Source organism: Myripristis murdjan, chromosome 24, assembly GCF_902150065.1.
Source record: "Myripristis murdjan chromosome 24, fMyrMur1.1, whole genome shotgun sequence".
In the NCBI taxonomy this organism is placed as follows: domain Eukaryota; kingdom Metazoa; phylum Chordata; class Actinopteri; order Holocentriformes; family Holocentridae; genus Myripristis; species Myripristis murdjan.
Window position 1 is genome coordinate 6,986,981 of NC_044003.1, and position 23,843 is coordinate 7,010,823.

At 42.4% G+C, this 23,843-nt stretch overlaps 1 protein-coding gene across 1 annotated transcript; it reads left to right on the forward strand.

Moving 5' to 3' along the window:
- The first annotated feature begins 16,299 nt into the window (after positions 1 to 16,299).
- Positions 16,300 to 23,476, forward strand: hey2 (hes-related family bHLH transcription factor with YRPW motif 2). Its single transcript, XM_030046519.1, has 5 exons — positions 16,300 to 16,440; positions 18,132 to 18,210; positions 18,335 to 18,418; positions 19,646 to 19,727; positions 21,098 to 23,476. The coding sequence occupies exons 1-5, from the start codon at positions 16,355 to 16,357 to the stop codon at positions 21,817 to 21,819; spliced, it is 1,053 nt and encodes a 350-aa protein (XP_029902379.1). The 5' UTR covers positions 16,300 to 16,354; the 3' UTR covers positions 21,820 to 23,476.
- The last annotated feature ends 367 nt before the right edge of the window (positions 23,477 to 23,843 follow it).

Consider the following 23,843-nt stretch of genomic DNA (forward strand, 5'->3'; position numbering starts at 1 on the left):
CTCCTGAAAAACAACCCCACACCATAATTCCTCCTCCACCAAATTTCACAGTCGGCACAATGCAGTCTGAAATGTGCCGTTCTCCTGGCAACCTCCAAACCCAGACTCGTCCATCAGATTGCCAGATGGAAAAGCGTGATTCATCACTCCAGAGAACGCATCTCCACTGCTCTAGAGGCCAGTGGCGGCGTGCTTTACACCATTGCATCCGACGCTTTGCATTGCACTTGGTGATGTAAGGCTTGGCTGCAGCTGCTCGGCCATGGAAACCCATTCCATGAAGCTCTCTGCGTACTGTACTTGGGCTAATCTGAAGGTCACATGAAGTTTGTAGCTCTGTAGCAATTGACTGTGCAGAAAGTCGGCGACCTCTTTGCACTATGCGCTTCAGCATCCGCTGACCCCTCTCCGTCACTTTACGTGGCCTACCACTTCGTGGCTGAGTTGCTGTTGTTCCCAAACGCTTCCATTTTGTTATAATAGAGCTGACAGTTGACTGTGGAATATTTAGGAGCGAGGAAATTTCACGACTGGATTTGTTGCACAGGTGGCATCCTATGACAGTTCCACGCTGGAATTCACTGAGCTCCTGAGAGCGGCCCATTCTTTCACAAATGTCTTGTTTCACAGTCTGCATGCCTGAGTGCTTGATTTTATACACCTGTGGCCACGCCAAGTGATTAGGACACCTGATTCTGATCATTTGAATGGGTGAGCGAATACTTTTGGTAATATAGTTTATCATATATGCTGCCTCCTAAACTCCAGCCTGAGGCCAGAATTTATCATCATGTCCATGTTATTTGCTTTTTCGCACAACACTGATCGCTTTTTGTCCTCGCAAATCTGCAGTCAGCTCCACCAGTTAGAAATAACTTTGTAATAATGTATACGAGTCAGCTCTGGCTAAACTGGCTTGGTCTGATTTTGACCCATTCGATACAGAAAATATTTAGGACAGTTAAAAGTAAAAGCCAAACTGGATCACAGTAACAAACTATTGAAATTTGTGCAAATTTACAAAGCTCCACCAGCAAAAAACACGAGGAAAAGGTCTTAAAAAATAGTTAATAAATTTAATTTTTTACTTTTGCGGCCCCAATTCTAGAGTTTGGGGTTCAGTTCCCTTCGTCTTTTCATCCTTAAATTGTCATCCTCATCACAGGAGTTGGGCAAAATGATGAATGTCTTGGGAATCGCTGATGAGCTGAATCTATTGCAGGTAGGATTTATGTGTGTTTTTTGCTAATTTAAAAGTGTTCATTGTTACCCATGAATGTATTAACTGGCGGCAGCAGTTTAATTTCAACCATCACAGTAAAATATTATAGTCAAGTACACATTGCAACAGTTTTTCACAGTGTCCGTCTGTTGTTTCCTGTTGTAAAGCAGAGAGTGCTTGCATAAGACACTGGAAACACTGGTAGTACATTGGTAATACTTTATTTGGACTGGGCAACATTAATATTCAACTTAGCAGTCGCCTAATGGTAACTGACACAAAACTACTAATACTAATCAGCTGATTCTGAGTTGGGCAATAAGACTTGTTGGTATGCAGTTAAGCAACATTTAAGACACATTAGTAAAATTAAATTGATACAAAGCTCATATTAAGATAAATACTAGTCCAAATAAAGTGTAAACCAAACTTTAGCTCTGTTTGCTCTGCAAGAATAGCGCCCTCTTCCTGTTTTTGTGCCATAAAGCGATCCAGCAGATTTCCTGATAACCCCACCAATCACAATCTGATGTTTGCAGTAACGATGTCGATGTCTCATAATTAATGTTTTATTATTTATTGGTGTAAAATACGACATGCCGCATGCTGAGAAGGGATTCTCTGTGAAATTCAAATTGTGAAGCCGCTGCAGTGGCCGACGTTGCTGAGAGGATCTGGTCACACTGAAATATTATTGAAGCCAAGGGGACTTTCCCAGTGCGCACACACACACACACTCTCTCTCTCTCTCTCTCTCTCACACACACACACACATATGAACAGATGACGATAAAGTGCTGGGAGAGTTGGGGGAGTTGAGCATCAGCTGACCGTGTGTGTGTGAGTGTGCTGAGATGGTGGAAGGGGGGGGGGCGGGGGGGTCTTTCCCACACCCACTTTCTCTCTTTAGAATGTGCCAGAAATGTCAGCGCCATCCCCTCTCACACACACACACACACACACACAAAGCTGCGGCCCCCCATCAGTGGAACGTGTAAGGTCAGATGGCTACAATGTGCCGGGTCACGTTCCTAAAGAGGAGAATGGCTGCAGGGATCAGATCCACTTAGCATAACCAGGAGAAGCTCCGGCTGCATCGCTCCGACTCGGACCGGGAAAAGATCTGACTCTGCCTGGCCGAGTTTACGCCGCAGTGCCAGGTTTGCTAAAATCTCCTCTGTCGGATCTGAAAAAAAAACACCAACCAAACAGCAAATCCTCGCCAAATCTTGTCTTTGATGTAGAACCCTGCCACACTTTGACCTGCAAATTTGCAGCTGGCCAATAAAAACGCTGCTTTGGGCATGTTACCTTAATGTTATTGCTTTTCTGACAACTTTCTTTAACTTCACAAAATATTCGGTGGGTCTTGGGACAGATTCTACCTCCATGAAGGTACCAGCCATGATTTGAAGCTCCTAGTGGAGTTTGAAGAGCACCTCAACCACCCTTCTTATTCCTAAAAATACCCACCTAACCCTTTTCTACTGTTTTTCTCTCCTCCCACTCTATTACTCTTCTCTTCTTGCTCCTCTTTCATCGTCTACTTCCTCCATCGGGTTCAACAGGTGCTACGGCAGATCCCCTACCATAACGTCTGCACAAATCGACGGCTATCCAAAGAACTACAACCAAGTTCAAGCCTCAAACAATCATCATCAAATCATTTAAATACCTTGTTTCTGATAATGTGGTCCTTAGCTGAGAGATAGTAAATGCATATCATGGGTGTTGCTACCCAACTTTGGACCCCTAACCCAACCTGGACCGCCCCAACCAACCCATACCCTAACCTGGACTACTAACCGAACCCCTGTGCACGTGTGGGCCAAACACTGGAGGTCTCCAAACTGGGTCACAACGATGGAGCGATGCATTTGTTCAACCGTGACATTTTCAAAAGCAGAAAAGTGTTGTGGTCAGTCTCTTAGTCAACAACCCTTACCCCGCAACCATGCATGCAGTTTGTCATTTTAAGCGTGTTAAAGCATGATGCTAAGCAAAAATTGTTTGTTTCAGGACACAAGTAGACGTGACCGGGTCGTGAGGCTCACATAGTGTGTGGTAAATGTGTGAACCAACATGAGATTAAATATCATAATTGTTCAAATTTAATTGTGGGAATTACATGCAATCATTCGTTTCAGTCCAGCTAATGAAAATGTACCTAATTCACTTTTTTTTCTTCAAAGGTTCACCCAGAATTGAGTGTTGGATTGAAAAAGAGCCACTCATCCTCTCTCCGAATTTACAAGAGTTGAACAAAACAGCCTTTTTCTATCAGGCTCCATCAACCCTATGTCCAATATTCTTTTCTTTCCTCCGTCTCTCCTTCATCTGTTCATCTGTTTAACCATCTCTGCTCCCTTGGCCGCCCGTGCCCTGTGGTTTGATGTGATGAGATGTACATGTGTTCATATGGAGATGGACTGGAGCCAGGCCAAGTGGCTTCATTCCTATGGTAATGACCGATGCAGAATATTTACTGTGGCCGGCAATTTGGGCGGCAGACGAAACTGGCAAGGAACAATGCTTCAGCTCCATTTAATTCCCCCCTGCTGCACTGCAGATCACAGGGACTTTTAATATGTTTTCCCCAAATCTATCAGTTCAGATTACATCAATTCCCCGATTCTGCAAATCCTCGGAAATTTCAAAGCTATTACTTACTCGTGGAAGAGTGTACAAACGATCATAGGGTTACGCACAGTGCATGTGTGTGCATCTTTATAAGGGCACCAGGAGGAATGTGTGTGTCAGGTCTATCTGATATAACTCTGTTAAGGCTCCTGAGGTGAGACTAATGCTGAACAGGACGACTGAGCGAACAGAGGAGGCCTCACTGCAAACACAGGCTCTCAGAGATACTCTCAGATAGATGGGACATCGGCCAAAAGCACGGCGGTGGGGCCGGGAGGGAACGGCGGCTCCTACTTGCCAGCGCTCTCAATTTTCCTCGTAGATTTCACGGCCAGCTCACACATGGTGTTATTTGTCCTAATTTCCTACCATATTCTGCTCAGATCTCGAAATCTGCCCGTCGTTATTGCATATTTTAGAGAGCATAACACAAAAAATCTCAGCCCTGTGCAAGTGCTAAGGTTGACGTTTGATTTAATTTAGGCGTGTTGTGTTTAAGGTCTTGGTGAATCCAAATGAGACTTTAATTTGGTACAAAACACTTTGTAATATTGTATTTTTTGACAGATACATATGTGAGGCTGAATTCCTTCCCTCTATATGATCTTTATTAGTTCACTGGTGGTTAACTTACAGGGTAACTAATACGTACACTCACTCACTTTCTGATTTATATATCTAATCTATATATTTTTTTCTGATTTTCTGATGTTCAGTTTTTGTTCACATTGTGGAGAATGTGTAAATTTAATTCTGTGTTTATTATTGAGATTGTAGTTTGCAGAGGTCTTGTACTGGACTACATTATATTGAGAGGTGTTTCCAATTTTTGTCCCTCCTATTCATATACACGAGGGGGGACAGAATAGTGGAAACATCTCTCAGTAAAATGCAGTCCAGTACAACAGTGTGTGCTTAAAATATGTAATGTGTCAACAGTCACAGAATGTGTAATATGTTGTGTTTTATGATCTGTAGGCTTATCAATTTTCTTAAAATCATTTTTCTTTCTTTTTTGGTGTAGCCTTTGAATGTTCAAGTAAATAAATAAATGTAGTTAACTGGTATCTATTTCTCGGTAAAATGCCATTGAATTTATCTGTATTTTATTAATAGCACTTGACAAAAAAAATTAAAAGATGTAGATGCAGTTTTCATATTGTATTTTCAGTGTTACTTTAAACTTTTTGAACCCATTCGGTGGGGATTTTATGTCGGGGCGGGTTTGACGCCAAACAGCAGGAAGCTACCGCAGCACGAGGCAAAGTGAGATCCATCTGCAGATAGGGAGGACATGCATCCCAACCAGATGACCTGAGAACAGCCCAGATAACAGTGGCCGCCATTGTAAAAGTTTCTCTTCATGCATTTACCCTGTATCGATCCTGCATTAGTGCGCTGCACAATGGTGGTCATTGTCGAAGTCGTCCTTCTTGCATTTAGAAGCGAGAAAGGCGCGGAAAGCCGAGGAGAGGGAAAAGCTAGAGATGTTTTCGGACTTTTAAATTTTATACTGCACCACCCTTCCCAATAGGACCTGTTTGGGACGTTGGGACCTTTTAAGAAGTCAGAGGGAGTAGTCCCAGTAAGCAGCTGGTTGAAAGAAAACCACAGTTTTGTGTTTGTGAAGGCAACACCAGTTTGCTTCTGCTGCATCTGTATCTCAAAGGAACTTCCTGACTTTTTGAGAATTTGGCCTCTTGGTGACCTTACTGAATATATGGCGAGAGAATTGGCACCAAATTCATCTGCTGTGTCTCCAGTAGCATGGATGGCTGTATCTTATTTTGCTTTATTACAGGTAGACCTAATACATAAAGATAGGTAATTATAGGCAATAAATGAGAAAACAAAAACAGAGGTATCTACTGGTGCATTGGTGATTTTAGAATCAATCCTCTCAACATATAAAGGGACCAATGGACGAAACCCCGAAATTCAAGGTTTCAAGGTTATCTTTATTGGCCCTATTGGGAAATTGATTTGCAGCCAGGAAGTCCAATACACATAAAAAACATCCAATACACATAAATATACACAACAATCAACCACTGTTAAGAACAACAGCATGTAGTAGGGCGAGTAATTATAAGAGTACGTTCAGACACAAGGTTCAATCAAAACGTGCGGTGAGATAGCAGCAGACTATGTAGACAGCAACTACAGACAGCAGTCAATACTACACCCCACTATTTAACATTATATTTAAATAGCTGGTGCTGTGTCCTATAAAGGAACAGTTCAGCCAAAAAAGACATTTTACCAGTTGTTAATGAGCAAATGTTACTTAACAAAACTCTTCCTCCTGCGTGCTGTGAATGATGGCAGATATCTGTGTCTTGCTGCACATGTTGGCTACATTTTTGACATTTGAGCTCCACAAAAACCTCCACTGGGTAAGGAGGCGAAGACCACGCAGTCTGGAAACCTCACCAAATCACACTGACACTATCTGGAAAAATCGTTTTGCCTCCCAAAATCCATCAAATCACAGTTGAAAACTGCATAATAACACTGCTAAACACAAAACACAAGGATTGCATTGGTTTAATATAACATATGCAGCCTGCTGATTGTCGGATACCTTTTTAAAAAGAAAGCACAAGGTGTTTGTCAGCGTGTACGAGTGCAGGCTGACTGTGATACACTCTTCACCAGCTAATCTGTGATGAACATGACATCACCGGCTTCTGAGGGCTGTAGCGTCAAAAATAGAGGTCAGATTGCTTCACCATTAGATTCACCTGAAAATGCAGAACATTTTGGTACATAATATCTGTACATTCAGTTTGAATTGCAGGTGTGAATAGTGACATTTTAGTGTTTTATAAATATTTGTCGGGACTCGGATAATCCAAGTTCAATCCCGGACAAACCGTATTTTAAGAACTGTTGTAAGCGCTAATACAAGAGGGACAACTTCTAAGACAAGTCCCGTTGTGTTTCTCAACATGAGGAGAGGCCCCAGAGGAGATGTAAGGGGACAATGGTTGCACTGAGCAGCTTCCAGGTGTGATTGTGTGCCGCTGAATGGGAACCACAGTGCTGCTGAAAAGGAGCACGCATCCTCAGCAAAGCTCCCCCCCCGTCTCTCTGACAGGGAAGCCATTTTCGAATCGGTCTGTCTTTGTGAATTTCCAGACTGGGTGTTACCCTGATAACTCCGTACTAGACGGGACGTATCAGCACATAAGGACGACTCTGGGCGAGAGAGATAAGAAAGGACTGGGAAAGATCTACAACACCTCTCTCTCTCTCTTAACTCCATTACACAAAGCACTTTATGAATGTTGCATTGATGATTTCACAATAAATGATGCTATTGTACATTTTAATATAATCATCACTGACGAAAAACAGCAGAAGATAGCAATAAATAGCAAGTGTGTGTGTGTGTGTGTGTTTGTGTGTGTGTTTCCTGGTGTGAACAGCCTCTAGATTCCAAGGCGTGATGGGAGGGCGGGCTGATGACAGGTATGTTCCAGGCTCTGGACCCTAGCTTTCACAGCTACACACATGCATGCACAGTCACACACATACACACACACACACACACCTGCCAAGCTCACAAGGGTTCCAGTTGGCCGCTGAGTGTGTGAGGAGTGTGTGTGGACGTGTTGGAGATTAGAGGTGCATGCCTTGCCAACACCCCGTCACCTTCTGCAGCACCTTCCTCCTCATCCTGCTTCTCCTTCTTCTCGTCTTCGTCTCCTCTCTCTCTCTTCTTCGTTTAAAAAAGAGATTTTTTAGTTCAGTGGCTCAGTGTGGAACTGAAAAAAGTCAAGGAATCCTCTAATGTGCTAACATTTGAAAAACAAAACAGCACTGGTGTTCCTAGAGAGCTCCACTATAGACTACAGAGTATTTCTGTCTATCACAATGGTCACAACCCACTTCCTGTTTACTTTCCTTTTTCTTGCAGAGTAAATGATAGACACTTCTAAAATAGTGAGGTTGTTTGGCATTTTGTCAGCACCTGTTGTACTCTGTGGGTGGTGACATCACCTGCCTCTTCACCATTAGAAGTCAGGCTTCACAGGAACTTAGGTTTGATGCTCTTTAATTGATTTAAAGTTAGAGCAGAGGGAGGTTAAGGGAACACTACTACTGTCCACATCGGGCTGGGAACTTTAAATGAGGTGGGCTGAGACTTTACAATGTGCTGCCTCACGTTTGTTGTGTTGTAAAGATCCTTGTTTCTGCTTTAGGGGATGTCTTTACTGCTGGACGTTATAGTTTTGGTGCAGTTTTGGTTGTCACACTTGCACACTTATATAATCTATAAACATCTCCATCTCAAACCACCTGCAGAGCTGGTTTCAGCAATCAGATTTTTATCCACCTTTTCAGAGCATTCACACCAGCATTTTGATGTGGATGAACCCTGTCCAGATATAATCTGGATGCTAAAGACACATGAAACAACCAATGGGGTTATAAATTCTTGCCATGTCTTACTTGATATTTAATTTACACTGGAGGACCATAAAGCAGAAGCAAACTGTCTGCAAGCTTTGTGCAAAAATTAGATACATAAATAAATAAAGTGTTGACTATAAAGGAAATATTAATAAATTAGGGGCTACAAATTTTAAATGTAAGTGCCAGCTAGAACGTCCACCAGTATGTTTCTGGTTGCACAAAATATTCCTACTAATATTCCTGTTTATATGCAGCCGTGTGTACTGTCATTTATCATGTAAAAATACGGAAAAGTGGATCGGCTTGAGCTGCTTGAAATTTTTTGAAAGGTGGTGGACTTGTTCGACACACATTACTGAAAAGGTCAGCGTTGCAACATTTGCACATACCCAGAAACGTGCTGATAGTCTGTCTTCATGTTTAAAAGTCCAGCCATGTGTCTCAAAGTGGAATAAAAACCCCAGCTGAGATGCATATTGCGAATTCACAGTATGCATGTCCAAAGCATGATCCGTAAATCTGAATAACATCAGCAGGTCTCACCTCATAAGCAGAAAATGCTACAATTCTATTAAGGCCCAATGCGCAATATCCAAATGAAATATGTTGTTTACGTGACCCATATGACCCATATTACATGACTCTCCCCATGGAATCAAAGTTTAATTTTGGTAATTATTTCACTTTTTCGTCCAAGGTTCAGTTAAATTTGCCTCAGTTTACATCTGCTTACATCTTCCAGGTTTCCCACATTTAGCATGGCTACGACCACCATGTGACTGAAGCCATCCCCCACTACTGCCACCACCATAACTGCCCCTCCCCCCTCTTCCTCTGCCTCGCGTCGAGACAGGAAGCGCGGATCAGGTGACGGGAAGGAAGTAGAGTAGCGTATCACCTGCTGGCTGGCAGAGAGACGCTCCCTGGAGGAATGTCTGCATGTTTCCTTTATCACAACAATGGACTATTATACCTCAAACAACAGACATTCATGCGCTCCCCGTGGCCTACGTTTATGGACTGTGGAAGTACATTAAAAGCTGCTGATAACCGTCGCTCGGTCTCCTACGGCCGCCTGGAACACATTTCACTGCAGATCAAGATGTTGTTTTCAGAGGAGAACGTTATTTTTTACAATCCTAACATTATTTTTATTTTTGCATGTGTCTGACATGGGGTTAAGTGTTCCCTACTGCAGGATTGGCACAGCAACAGCACAAATATTGTGCGCAAAAAGCAGGCCGCTGAGTTCAAGATACTGTTCTCCTTTGAGGATCAATCTGTCATCCATCCTTGTTGCTCCAGACTTTGTTAAAGTATTCAGGCCAACGCTGTCAATTCTCAACATTAAAGTTGTTTCCAACTGCCGTTTCTACCTAAACACAAATGCAGAATAGACAGCAGCTACAATGATATCACACTGACCTGCTGTTTGATTACATCAACCAAAATACGACCACATGGTAAACTAAAAAAATCAGATATTATGACAGTTTGATGTTATGATGACAGATGAGCAAAATGTTGCAATCTCTACAGCGTATGACGGTTTGACACTGATAAGTGGGAAAACACCAAACTGCCGATGGATACATTTCAAATTTTGGTCAGTATTAAAAAAAAAAAAAATCCTGCATCATATATTTATATATTACACATATTTTACATATATATTAATGCATTTGGATTGGACAGAGTTTAATATCTAACATTATTTTAAAAATCATTTTGTTGTGTTGGCATGTGTATGTGTGTGTGTGTGTGTGTGTGTGTGTGTGTAGGTACGTGTGTGTGGGATGTCCTGTGGGAACGCAGGGTCGAGCGGTGTGAGGTCCGAGGCGTCGTAGCGACGGACGGGTGGCGAGCTCAGTCTAACTCAGAATAATACACCACTTCCTCCCATTCTCTCTCTCCAAACACACACACACACACACACACACAGCTTCCAGTCATGTTCTCTTGTTCCAACAGGATTTCCGACTCATGCCCCGGCGCTCCGGCTCGGCGTACCCCCAGATATTACTCTCCACACACACATAAGCAAATGCACACACACACAGACTCCCCTTGTGACACGCTGTGTTTCCTGCTATAGGATGGCCCTGCTTGCCCTCCGTGACCTCTGACACTAATAAAGAACGTCTGACACCTTGAACACACACACACAGAGACATGCACACACACACACACACACACACACACACACACACACACACACACTGTCATGCTATCTTTCATACTTTCATACACTCATGCACACTGTTTCTCTTGTCTTTCTTTCAAACACACATACGCTCTTTCGGTGCTCTCTGCCTCCTCCCCAGTCTCATTGTTAAACACACACACACACACACACACACACACAGCTGTAGTAGAGTAACAGAGAATCCAAACAAATAACACATAACAACTGAGAGGGAATTCTGGGGGATTTTATGGGGAAGGAGAGAAAGACAGTGAGAGAGACAGAGAGAGAGACAGAGAGAGAGAGAGAGAGAGACAGAGAGAGAGAGAGAGAGAGAGAGAGAGTTGATGAGAGGTATGGCTGAAAAAAAAGCTAAAAGGAGGAAAGCATAGCAGCAGGAGGTGAGAGAGGAGAAATGATAAAGGAGGGAAAAGGAGCAGAGGAGAGTTACTGGGAAAGACAGGTAGAGAGAGAGGGAGAGAGAGAGAGAGAGAGAGAGAGAGAGAGAGAGAGAGAGAGAGAGGCAGAGGAGGAGAATAATAACAAGTGTAATGCTGATGTTGGCCCGGCTCCACGCTGCTTTTCCCATACTGCTCTGCCATGGGAATGAGCGACAGGCCGGGGCGCTCCAAGAAGTGTGAGAGCTCCCAGGAACCGCAGGGGAACCCTATTCACGGTTCCTTCAACAACCCTCTGCACTTTGTTTACTGTGCACCTGGTCACGTCAAGGGACAGGACACATTCATAAAAGTAAGATAGATTTCAAGAGCTTCTTCACATTGTGATTATCAGGGAACCTTGGACGGTTCCTTGAGGAGCCCCATCATATACTTACAGTACATCTGCACAGATCAATGGATGGAATAAAAACACTATTCCTGTAAAAACAATGCCCCAGTCAACTTATGATTTATCTGGAGGCCAAAAACATAAACTACACTCTAAAAAACACAAGAGCTACAAGGAACCTTTGGGATTCTTCAGATAGTAACGTGCGGTACATATGAAACAGGGTTAGGAAGGCAGCAATTTACATGATAGAGCCCTAAATGGTTTCCTGGAGAACTCCTTCCAGTCCATTTGATGGCAAACACACTCTAAATGCACTCTGTAAAGGAATGCTAAGCTGTAAGGAACATTTGCGTTTCTTTAGAGGGTAACTGTAAGAGAACCCCAGATGGTTCCCTGTGGAACTCCTTCCAATTCATTTATATTGCATATAAACAAGCCAACAGGAAATCAGCTGTTTTGTCAGATTGTAACCACAGGGGGGGCCCAAAAGGGTTCCCTGAAGAACCCCTTCATAAATGGCTCATGCAATATTTATATGCCAGTACAGAGTCACAGGGCTATTTTGTTCCACCTGCTGTTTCTGACTTCTGGCTGACATCAAAATCTTTTCAAAAATTTTTTCATGATAAGTCTTTTGGGTATTTCTGCTTTATTAGATAACGTACAGTAGAGAGAGACATGAAAGGCAGGAAAAGTGCAAGAGAGTGAATGGTTCCAGAAACTGTAAAACCGAGTGGAACACCAAAAGGTTTCTTGAACAACAACATCACTAACGGTCCATGAACACTGCCGGTCCTTTAGAGTAACAAACTGGGGCTCTTTGAGGGACCCTGGACTGATTCTTGCCTTTATATGAATTTTAGAAGAGACCTCTAGTTTTGAACATTAGCCTTGGGAAAATATATACAATATGTGTAGAAAATACTAAATATCAATACAAAGGAGCAATGCTTTGCTGTTTCCTTGCAATGTTGGTGTTGATGAACTGAGGTGTTTTCCGCTGTTGCCATGCCTTGCAATGCTAATTTTTATCATGATAGTCATGGTTTTTGAACCCTCATAGCTCACAAAGGCAGACACAACCCTGACCAACCAGTCTTCCATTTTCTTCGTTTACACGGTTGACAGTGAACCCAGCAGAGGAACCAAGACCCGCCTCAGTTTCCATCTGATTGGACAGCAGAGAATGACAGATGAGTGATGTGAGGTGCTTTTTTTCCCACAGACTACATCATAGTTAGATCATTTTCAACTCAGTGCACACCAAGTGCTTCCTCAAAAATAGTGGGGCGCCCAGAGCAGATAAACATGAGCTGCCTGGTGCGTAAAAGCAGCTTGCAAAACACTTCAGCTCCATTAAAAACTATTAGAAAAAGACACTTGCAGCTGCTGAAAATGCATCTGGTCTGATCCCAGTCTCAGGAGTTCCTTCCTGTTCAAAATTTTCTCCGTCTTTGGTGCTCAGAGATCACTCTGATCACCTGTCATGCAGACTGTGATGTATTTTTCCATGCATTTTCTGTTTGAGTTTCTGTAGGTGGCGCTCTTCTCATTTGTCTGTTCAGCCATGGTGGCTATTGCTGCTCATTATAACTAGCCAGTCCCTTTACTTCTGTTGAATCCAAGCAAATTGAACATATAAAACACATCACTTCCTATGCAGCAGGAAAGAGCTACCAGACACAGCAACAGCAAGTCAAAAAGATTATGAACCAGATATTGGCTGCATTTCTGTTTTCTTACAACTGGAAATTTATTTATTTATAATATCATGTTGCAGACTTGAGTATTACTGCAAGTTAAATCAAGAGGAGGATGGAGGAGGAGGTGAGAGGGAGCCGACAAGTCCATCAGAAATTATCAGCTGCAAGGAGAAGGGGATGGAGAAATGGTGGGAAGGTGTGTGTGTGTGTGTGTGTGTGTGTGTGGCTACATTAGGATCAATTCCTACATTAAATCCTTGTTGTACCGCAAAAAGATTAGCAGGTGTGAAAAGACAGGCGCTTCTGTGTGTGTGTATGTGTGTGTATGTGTGTGCGTGTGTGTGTGTGTTCCTGGCTTCTCTCACACGATGATTGGGTTTCAGCATGGCCAGGAGCTGTGGGAACGTCTGACACACACACACACGCACACACACACACACACACACACACACACACACACACACTTTCTCTCTGTCACTTTCATTCTCTATTTTGGTCTGTCTATTTCTTTGTCTCCCTCTTTTAGTCTCTCTCTCTCTCTCTCTCTCACACACACACACACACACACACACACACACACACACACACACACACACACACAGTACAGTGCAGTGATGTGGGAACGTTGGCCTTGGCAGTCTGACTGCTTGCCAAGTGGCTCTGTGCTGCCACCATAGCAGGACACACACACACACACACACACACATGCACAACAACTAACTGACAGACCCCACAAATAAGCTACAGATGGACAGGAACTCACCAAGCTCTCTCTGTGTGTGTGTGTGTGTGTGTGTGTGTGTGTGTGTGGTTGCTGACTAATTGGGTTTCAGATTTATCTTTGTTTTCTTCAGATCTCAGACGTCAATCACAACACAGATAACTGATCTAATTCAAAACAGTGTGCTTGTGATAGAATAGAACAGACTAGAATAAAGTGTTTTCAGACAAGAATAATTATATTTTTCTTGTAATTCAAAAGAAATTGATATACCTTTCAAGTTGTTGTTGTCTGTTTTGCAAATTACCTTTTTTTGCTGTTGCTTTTGTAGTTGTTGGTGTTGTTTTACTAATGTTCCTGGTCATTTTTCTGGTAATCTGATAATAACCTTTCCCACCCATGTTTTTTAAAGAAATCGAGGGAATTTTTGCTGGTTGCAAAGGGTTAAATTGTTTAGGTGTCCCACTTGAACACTGACAAAACACTGAAAATATTAACGGGATCCCTCATGCATTTTCTGCATTTGTAGCCATTTCTAATGAAGTAAATTACAGTGAAATTAAACTTGTCCACGTTTTGTCAAGGACCCCCTGAAAGCCTCACAAGGACTCCTGGAGGTCCCTGGACCACACTTTGAAAACCAGTGTCGTAGGAATGGTCAAGTAGAGGAGAGTACAGTAGAGTAGAGCAGAACGTAAAGCAGACAGAGTGAATCAGAGTAGAGTAGATAGTAACATGGTGTCAAATTGACTGGAATGGAGTGGATGGTGTTAAGGTATTATAATGAAGTACAATAGAGTACAGTACAGTAGAGTAGAGTAGAGTGGACTGTAGTCCCGTAGTGTGAATGTAAGTGAAATCAGTTGAGCAGATTAGAGTACAGCAAAATCAAGTGGAATACAGTACAGCACAAGTGCAGTAGAGGTGATCTGTGTACAACCGAAGTTGAATAGAATAGAACAGAACAGAATAGAATAGAATAAAGTAAAGGAGGGTAGAGTGCAATAGAGTAAGCAGTCAAGTAGAGTACGCTTAGGTAGAGTCAAACAGAGTAAAGTGTAGTGCGGTTAAACAGACTAGATTCAACTGTAATAAAGTGGTGTAAAATGAACAGGAATAGATTAGACTGCAGGAAAGGAGCACAACTGAAGGAGAGTGCAGTAGGCAGTCAAATAGAGCACAGTAGAATCCAGTAGAGTTAATTGTAGTTTGGTATGTGTAAAGATGACGATAACTTGAGCGAAGTAGAGTAGCTACAACAAAATGAAGTAGAACGGAGTAAATCAAGTGCAGTCCAGCACAGTCAATTAGAATAGAATAGAATAGAATAGAATAGAATAGAATAGAATAGAAAAAGATGTGGCTCCACATTTCACAAATATAGCAGGTCTGAAAAAATGTCATGCACAATACCATCTGCAATAAAACTGAAATAGTTTTATACTCGTATTTAAATAGAATAGAATAGAATAGAATAGAATAGAATAGAGCCTGCTCGTAGTTTACTGTACCAGTCCAGTTCGTGGCCAGTTTAAAACTTGTCGGCTTATATAATGACTATTTTTTGACTGGCAGAGGTGGCCTCATTCCCATGCACTTGTCTGTCCCACACACACACACACACACACACACACACACACACACACACCGTCCACAGCAGACAGACGGTATTATCTGGAGGCTGGTCCTGCCCCGCAGAGACTAGAAATCTTCCATCTCGAAACGTGTGTGTGTGTGTGTGTGTGTGTGTGTGTGTGTGTGTGTGTGTGTGTGTGTGTGTGTGTGTGTGTGTGTGTGTGTGTGTGTGTGTGTGTGTGGCTCCCAGGCTCCGTGGGAAAGCTCCGCAGACGGGAGAACACACCGGTCACCAGTCCAGTCTGCTGCCGACACACAGGCCACCTGACCCGGACTACTTACCGGACATATACCGCTGTAAATCCAACGACCAGCCGCGGAGAAATCACATTTTTTCACTTTCCTGCGGACTTTTACTGAAATCCCGAACTCCAAACAGTGAGACAGGAACTTTGGCAGCATGTTGCAACAACCTCCTGCTTATATTTAAAGTATTTTATTAATTTTCCCCCAAACTATCTTTTTCGGAGCTTTCACGCAAAAAATCTGCAAGAGGGGAAGTTTGTAATTATTCCTCATCTTTTTTTTTTTTTTTTTTCCATCGCTCTGGAAGGAATATATCCTGAGAAATCCCCGGCAGCCACTGGACTATCAAACAGGCTGCAAACTGAAAAAACATTCTGTTATTCCTGTATTTATAGTGTTTATTTTTCACAGTTTCACATTTATAGGGAATTTATCATAGGCTTCTTTATGAATTTTCCTCCAATATTCTTGTGATATTCCTGCAGGGGCCAATCGTGCGTCAGTGGCATAGTGAGGTACAGTGACTTTGTCGTACTTCATGGTGGCTGCTTGTGACTCCCGTGGTATCACCTGTAATATTCCTATGATAATCCTACAAGAACAGCGACTTTAACATATTTACACTCTTAGTTTCATGCAAAATCTAATACAGGAGTACTATAGTTGCAAGGAACTAAGTCTTGCAAAGTAGTTCCACTTGTTCCTTTTTTTTTTTTTTTTTGAGACTTCCACATCTCCGCGCCTCCTCCCGGGGACAGACAGACAGCCGTCCCCGCCTTCTGCACACCATGAAGCGGCCGTGCGAGGAGAGCAGCTCGGCGGAGAGCGACGTGGAGGAAACTATTGATGTGGGCAGTGAGAACATCTATCCCGGGTGAGTGGCTCTTTTCTGAGGATGAACTTAAAAATGCAAATGCCTCTACCTGAGGCCTAGTCGTCAGTGTTGCAAAATTGTTCCAATTATGAACCCAGAGGTCAAAGTTACTTAAACTGGCCATTAAAAAGTAGCCCACCATTATTTGGTGTAATGTTAATGCTGTCAGGCATTTTCAGCCCCAGTTGAAATGCATTTTTATTTTTATTTATTTATTTATTTATTTATTTTTTTAATTCACAGGACTCCCTCCCTTATATACCCTACCTTATTTTTTAATAGTATATTTACACATTTAAAATACATTTTCTTGAAGATTATCATTCAATATATGTGAGAGCTGGAGGATCCAATCTATAAAGTGTACATTTTTTTTTTTATCAAATGTTGTTTCAGCTTCTCTGATATCTTTAAAAAAAAAAAAAAAAAAAAAGGCCCCAGAATTAGTTTCATGCAGTCAGATATTTTGAGACTGAAGAGTGGTTATCTCAGAGTATGGTAATGAAATGGTGGGAATCTAACTTTGCAACATGACTCCTTAAGAGCTTTTTGAGTTTTTATGTTACTTCTGTGGGTACCAGATGGGTGGAGTTTGCCACAAGACAGTATGGAGACCAGATAGCTTAGAGAATCACAAGAAATCATTTTAAAGTCATTTTAATGTAGTTTTCTGGGACTGACAAGTCTTAATGGGCCCAGTTTGGCTAACCGCACCCACCTGGTGCTCAAACTACGATAAAATTAATTATTTCTAGTTGCTTTTTGGGCCAAGTCTGATGGTAACTGATCTCCGAGTCAACTGGCGATTGGCAAAGAGAGGCCATGTATGGGAAATGGACAGACAAAGTAATCAAATCAGCAACAGACAGAACAAATTAAACTAACATGACTGCCACAGAGTCGATATATTTAACAGAAAACCAACCCTCACTGTCAACATATCAGTCTGTGAAGTCCAGTGCATTACAGGAGTTATTTTGTGCTGAAAATGACTTTTTTTTTCTGGCTGCATCTACGTATCACCCGTTTCCCATGATTACCAGAGTGCCTTTAACCTAAGGTTTTTTTTTTAACAGCATTAAATTGTTTTGGAGATGCTTCCTCTCCAAAGGATCTCAAAGCACCATGAGTTCATACACTTATGTCGCCATACATTTTCTGCAGCTGAATGCATATTTTTAGTGGACAAGTGACTCTCTTGTGCTTTAAGGGCACAAATTCCATAGGCCTGTTATGGTGCCAGCACAGGCCATTCATCCATTGCTCTAATTTGTGTAATGTGTTGTGTTGTGTTGTGTTGTAAGGTTATGGTTAATGTTATGATATTATGTTTACATTTTCACCTGCAACAGATCAAAGCTAGTCACTCCAGTGCAGTTACACTTGCTGATGCACAAATGTCCCTGCTAAATAAACAAATTAATAACTAAATAAATTACTATATTTGATTGAAAATACAGTCTTTCTACCTCTCCCTGCAGGTTTTATCCCTCTTGTGCCCAGTCTTGTTATTTCTCTGGCAGTTTTCTAAAGCCGTTCTTCATTTCCGTGACACACTATGACTATTAGATGCTTTAAGGCAATGTAATTTATCTATAACCCATGTTAATATATATCATTTTGAAAAAGATGATGTTTCAGACGTCTTCCCTGTGTCATGAGCTCACTGTAATTTGTTTTCCCACTCCCAGGCACATGAAGGGATCCTTTATAAGATGTGGATCACCAACCACAACCACTCAAGTTATGGCAAGGAAGAAACGAAGAGGGGTAAATTTATTATTACTTGTAGCAGTGCCAGTATTTGTAAAGTTTATGTGTAAGATTTACAGGCTTTCTAATAGATACGCTCGGAGATAGGTTAAGTTTTTTAAAATCTTTTCTTATTTGTCAGATAATCGAGAAGAGACGCAGAGACAGGATCAACAACAGCCTGTCAGAGTTGAGGAGACTCGTCCCAACAGCCTTCGAGAAGCAGGTGAAGATCTGTGCCTCTCTGCAGGATTAAGCACAAAATAATAGAAAATACCATAACATTCTCAAAGCTCTAAAGATCTAAATGGAGCAAATAAGCGACTTTGGGTTCTGCTCTAGAAACAATAAGGCTGTCTCCTAACTTGTGGTGTGTGCTGCTTATACACACTAGACGACTGCATGTATATTAAAATAGTGTAAACACAAAGGGCAGCAGGAGAACCATGTGATGGCTGGAATCAGTGGCTTGGTTTGGACTTGAAGCCGCAGTCGAAGTCGAAGCAGTTTGTCAGGAATGGGCAGGAATGGATGAGTCTACGCGGTCCACATTTATACAGGCATATTCATGCAGGTACCCATACAAACCATACGTTTTGACTCAACGACATTTATTCTGTACTGAATGTGGACTTTGTTGACTCAACCATTTTGTGACCACAGCGGTGTACAAATTGTGGATTGGGGCTTCAAGTTGCATTCTGTCTTTGGTTTCTCTTGAGAAGCACATTGCCCCAAAGGTTCCTTCAAGAACCCAGAATATGTTAGAGGTCTGTAGAAGTACCACAGGGGTGGAGTCCCTCAAGGAACCGTCTGTGGTTCCCCTATAGTTCCAATTTATTGGGATTCCAAAGGTTTCTCTAAGCCTTTTTATTTATTTATTTATTGACCAGGTTTACGTGGTGCAGTTGAAATGCAACTTCAGTTCTGTGCAACTTAGCTGTGGTTCTGTCAGAGAACCACCTGCATAAAATCATGAATTCTGTTTGCATCGTCATTTGGACTGTTCCATTTAGGTTTGGTGACTTAACAACAATAAAAGTTTCATTTTCACCCCACGTCTAATTGCATAAAAGTTGTTGTGTAGATTTTGTTACTCCTAGCCAGTGCAGTGGGATCACAGCATTCAAACATGACAGATTCCTTTTTTCAAATTATTTCTGTGGTATTTTGAAGCTGATCCTTGAAGTTCATAGTCTCCATGATGGAATATGAAGGGTGTGCTCAGGTCTTTATTCAAATCAAACCCTAAACCAGCTCTTGTATGAATTTCCATCTCTCTGCTTGAAGGTATGGTAGCTGAGAAAGCAGCTGCTGTAGTATTTGGTGGGACTGAAAACCTAGTGACTACATAACACTACTATTCATATCTGACTGTTATAATGTTTTGTATCTGTTATATTATTTCCTGTCTGACTGGCACCCTGGTCTAAATGTCTACCTGCTTTTTCAGGGTTCAGCCAAACTGGAGAAGGCAGAGATTCTCCAGATGACGGTGGACCATCTGAAGATGCTGCAGGCCACTGGAGGGAAAGGTAAAGCACAGAAAATCATCACAGGCATCGACATCACTCTGTTTTTATAAAACATCCAGCTTGTAAATGGTGTTTTCTCCCCAACCAAGGACTTCTCCTGGTTTTTGTTAACATGGCAGTAGATGGGGTGTGCACACTTTGTTGCTGAAGATCTTTATGTAGCTTCAATTCAACGGAAGCACTTCTGTCTAATCCTGGACCAGGGTTCCCACTCTGTGACAAATGTGAAACTCCTTGAATTAGCCATGACTTCCTGTGTTGAATTCCTTCAAGAACTCATTTCAGTGAGATTTTGGTCAGTGCAAACTCAGTTGACACAGTTGAACCCAAAAGTGATTATGTGATTGTGAGCTGGCCAGCCAATCAGCAAGGCTTTAACCAGCTAGTCAGTAAGTCAGTCAGTGTCAGTAAAGTGTCAGTGTGTGTGTGTGTGTGTGTGTGTGTGTGTGTGTGTGTGTGTGTGTGTGTGTGTGTGCATAGAGGGGGGGTAGTAGTCATCTCTAACAGAGGGAGGGGGTTGAGTCCATGGGAAAGCACTGTAGGGATAAAAGCACCACTTGACCCTGAGCCATGCTGTTTGCTTTCATAAAGCCAGTGGGGGGGCTGTGTGTGTGTGTGTGTCTGTGTGTGTGTGTGTGTGTGTTCACACACAGACCAGCTCTCTGCAGCGTTTGTTTGGGTTTACCACCGACGGTGTGTGAAGAGGGCTGCAGAGCGGAGGGGATAGAGCAAACATACAATCAGCTCCGCAGATAGCCAGCTCTCTCAGGGTCATACAGCTAAACTATGTGTGTGTGTGTGTGTGTGTGTGTGTGTGAGAGAGAGAGAGAGAGAGAGAGAGAGAGAGAGGAGAAAGGGGAGGGGGTCTAATGTGGGGTTACAACCACCTAGGGACAATTTAGTTTAGTCATCTTTGAGTTTCTCTTGGCTGACATTATTTTCATGTATTTTTAAATTTCATGTATTTTAAATAACTTGTTGTTTGCACGCCCTTTTACTAAGTCACCATTCCTAAACATTTGGCAAAATAAGGACAAATACTGAAAAATGTGTCCAGTAATAACAAGATTACATTCATTCACCATGAAAGAATTATGTGACCAAAGCAGGACTGCTGGTCACAGTTACTTTTATTACTGAATAATGTATCATTTCTTGATGAATTGATTATTCACTTAGTCTATAATTTACCAAAAAATGCAGTAAATGATCATCCCAACTCACAATAAGCTAAAGTGATCTCTTAGAAATGCTCTCTTAATCAGACCAACAGCCAAAAAAACCCTCACAAAGTAAATATCCAAGTTGTATTTTAGAATAATGTGTAATGTCATGTGTCTCTCTCTGTCTGTCTGTCTGTCTGTCTTCAGGTTATTTCGATGCCCATGCGCTGGCCCTGGACTTCCTGTCTCTGGGTTTCAGGGAGTGTGTGACGGAGGTTTCTCGTTACCTGAGCGCCGTGGAAGGCCTGGACTCCAGCGACCCGCTCCGCACGCGCCTCCTGTCCCACCTTACCTCCTGTGCCTCACAACGAGACGCTGCCGCCCTGACCGCTGCCTCCCATCAGCCCCATCACCATCATCACCAACTCCCACCCCACCCCTTCCATCCCCACCACTGGGCTGCTGCAGTCGCCACGGCGGCAACGTTTCGCCCTCTACCGGCTGCTGCTGCGGCGTTCGGACTGAGCGGGCTTCCTGTTTCTTCCCCCGACGGCGGAAGTGGAGCCCCCCAGAGGCTGGTGGAGCTGTCACAGCGCAGCATGGCTGCCTCCTTTTCCTCCCACACAGACTCCGCCTCCTCCTCCTCTCCTTCCTCCTCCTCCTCCTCCTCTTCCTCTTCTCTTGTGATGCCCTGTACCCCAACTCCTCTCTCCGCCTCCCTCCTCTCCCTCTCGGCATCGATGCAGTCATTTCCCATCGCCCTCCCTGGAGGTTTCCCCATTCTCCCTCCTTCCTCCTTCACCTCCTCTGCTGCCAGTCCTCCAATCTCTTCTTCTTCCTCCTCATCCTCCACCTCTTCCTCCCATACTCCTCAAAGCAGCAGCACTAAACCCTACAGACCATGGGGAACTGAGGTTGGAGCTTTCTGACTGATGGCTTTTTACCAACTGTTTTTACTGGCTGGTTGATTAACCTTAGTTGGCCATCTGCTGACTGACTGGTTTTACTGCCTGTTTTAACCACCTGGTTAGCAGAATACTTTCATTACCAGTTAACGATTGAAGTGGAGGACTTCTGACCATCGAGTTTTGACAACTAGTTTTAACACCTGAACTAAACCACTAATCACTCGTTAACCTTTGAAGTGGTATTGTTGTGAATGACACATTCACTGGTTTCCACCTGCTGATATAACTGACTGACTGGTTTCCCCAACTGGATTAACTGATTGATTGAACAACTTTGAATGGGGTTGTCCAGAGAACAAATGAATGCCACTGAATTCATTGCACTTTGTCTCTTATTTGCTAATACACTTCAACAGTCTGCCAAGTCAAAGTGGAGAGATTCATTCTCAAATGAGATTTAGTACATTTATTATGAAACAATTGCTGTTTCAACATAGGAATAAAGTAAAACCATTATTATTACCTATGTTGAAGAACCTTTCCCTGTTGAACATCTGAAGAAGAAGATGAAATCATACTACTGAGCGGTTAAATTCAGTTGCTTTCTAAATGTGGACATGCTTTGTGTTTTGGAATGAAACTCCTCAATTCCAATGTGAGTATGCTCTAAAACCTTCATTAAAGTCAATCAGGTGGTTTTCTAAAATCCAAAGGGAGCCAACAGGCATATCAAGGTTCCCAATTAGCAAAAATATCTCTTCAGACCTCTTTGAAGGGGTTCCTCAAGGAGTCCTCTGGGGTCCACTTTGTTTTTACATTTTAGGTGTTTAGCAAATGCGTTTTCTTGGAGTGAGCTCAACAGAAGAATAAACCTAGATACCTAGATACCAAGGTACCTAGATCACCATTAGTAAGGAGGTCAATGGGCCGTTACTAGGTTAATAGGTATATTCCAGTACACCGAGAGGAGATTGTGCCTATTTGAGAAATCCTAAATGAATTTTTGTCAGTGCCTCGATGATTGCAATCCAAAGAACCCCCAAAGGTTCCTCTGAAGTCCTCCAGATGTTTGAGTGCACTCTGGTATTGCAGATGACAATGAAGGATCCTTATACTTGGATGGTTTGGGACTCAAATGCGACAATGGGATTGAATTCTGGATCAAAGAAATGGCCAAGAGAAACACCCAAAAGACTCGTTACCTTGTCTTGGTAAGGGAACTATGTGGCCTTATTGTATCTTGAGATTTTTTTTTCATATCATGTTTGGATCAACCGTTCAAACAACAGCACTCACCTGAAAGGTATTGAACCAAAGGTTGCTCCTGAGATAATCTGTTGATTGAGAGTACTATTGTAACACAACCACTAACAACAACAGTAGTAAATATATAAATGTATTGAAAGGAATTACGAAGAACAAGCCCTGAAATCACAGTTGGTGTCAATTAATCTTCACTTCAAACTATGTGAAATATCTGTGGAATTTGCAAGTGAATTCGGATTAGGGTTAGGGTTTGTATTTGCTGCTGGAAAAGAAAAAGATGGTAGCACTATTTCTCTCCCGGTTTGACAAAACAAAGAAAATACCAAATTTGCGGAATTCAGCGAAACAATCTTTTGCAGCATCATTTAAACACCGCACTCTGATAAAATTGACTCCTTTGCTTGGTCTAGAGCAGTGGTTCTCGAACTGGAGGCTGGGGGCCCTAGAGGGTCATTATAGATCGAGAGATACATTTGGGGGGGGGGGGGGGGGGGGGGTATGTCGCAAGATGATTAAGACATAAGTGAAACAAAAAATAGCAAAAATATTATGATTATTTTTTTTTATGTGTTACTGTTTTTGTATTTTCTTGTGATATACTGAGTAGCTCTAAAACATCACCTCTTCTGATAATTAAGCAAACAAATCAACCTGAACAGCCACTCTGCACATGCAGCCTGTTATAGGGTGTCGAGAGGAGGCTTTGGTTGGTTTTAAGATCAGGAGCTAAAAAGCTTGAGAACCACTGGTCTAGAAGAACATGATGCTTGCTGTCACTC